Below are 1202 nucleotides of genomic sequence, written 5' to 3' on the forward strand. Positions count from 1 at the left end.
TCGAGCAGCGCGGGCGGCAGCGGGGCTATGCCTACGCCATGGTGGCTTTCTTCTCTGCCGCCTTCCTGGTGGTGCTGGGCACCTACGCCTCCATCGCCAGGGCGCTCTCGGTGCCCGCCGCTGCCTCGCCAGGCTCCCACCGGCAGCAGGCCCGTGCCATGGTGCTGGGGATGCTGCTGGTCTTTGTCGTCTGTGTGGCCCCCTACCACCTGACGCTGGCACCTTGGCTGGGTAGCCGGCCCTCTGCACCGCTCTGTGCTCCCCCCGACACCCTGGATATGCTGCACACGCTGAGTGTGGCCCTGCTCAGCCTCAACAGCTGCCTGGACCCCGTCATCTACTGCTTCTCCATCCGGCGTTTCCGCGCTGACCTGCAGCGCACCCTGCGCAAGATCGGCCGGTGCTTCCCGCTGCCCCCGCCGGCCCCGCCCGGGCCGGCGTCTGTTGCCCGAGCATCCTCCTTCACCTCCTCCTAGCTGGGTGGGCACCCGGGTCCTGCCCCCGCCTGCCCCGGTGCCACAGCCCCGCTGGGACCTGGTCCCTGTTGCCAGGTGAGGGATCGGGAGCAGCGTGGGGGGAGCTCCGGCTTCGTGCGCTCCCCTCCTCCCACCCCGCTCTGCTCTCTGTGCATTCCCACGCGCCCGCAGCTCCTGCTGCAGTGCAGATCCTGCCCCCCGCATTGCAGGCACTGGGAGCGTGGCACTGGGAGGGTGTCACTGGTACTGGAAGAGCATCACTGGCACTGGGAGAGGGACTCACCCAGCAATGGGAGCTGAGCCACAGTGGGGTGGTGAGGGATGCTCAGAACGGCGAGGGATGCTCGGTGGTTGCTGTCGTCTCTCGGGGGTCTCCATCCTGCAGGGACATGCTTGACCCAAGACCCCCATGGCATGAGCTGGGCTGCTGAGGGGGCTGTTTGAGTCCCCCTGTCCTGTTCTGCAAAGCCTCTAAGCCTCATGCCTGCACCCCTCCTGCTCTTGGCCAGGATTAAAAATGAACGAACCAAAGGCTTCTTCGCTGGCCCCTCACCGAGAGGTTTCTGTGTCCCGGGGAGGGCTGGGGATGGGGCAGCCCCGGTCCCCGCAGCCCCGGCTCCCAGCCCAGCCCCGCTCCTGCAGCAGGACACTGTCCCAGGTCGGATATTGCACCGGGGGCTGCTGACCCGCACCCCCTGCCCCATCCCCTGCCCTGCGCAGCCCCCA

General features: G+C 68.1%; 1 protein-coding gene across 1 annotated transcript in view; it reads left to right on the forward strand.

Annotated features, from left to right (window-relative positions):
* The window catches only part of LOC102035537 (platelet-activating factor receptor-like), a 2391-nt gene extending 1393 nt beyond the window's left edge, over positions 1-998 (forward strand). The window contains 1 exon segment of the mRNA XM_031063045.1: positions 1-998. This exon segment is cut by the window's left edge and continues 75 nt beyond it. Coding sequence (XP_030918905.1) covers positions 1-476 — 476 coding nt within the window. The 3' untranslated portion in view covers positions 477-998.
* The last annotated feature ends 204 nt before the right edge of the window (positions 999-1202 follow it).

Source organism: Geospiza fortis, unplaced genomic scaffold (genome assembly GCF_000277835.1).
Source record: "Geospiza fortis unplaced genomic scaffold, GeoFor_1.0 scaffold289, whole genome shotgun sequence".
Classification (NCBI taxonomy): Eukaryota; Metazoa; Chordata; class Aves; order Passeriformes; family Thraupidae; genus Geospiza; species Geospiza fortis.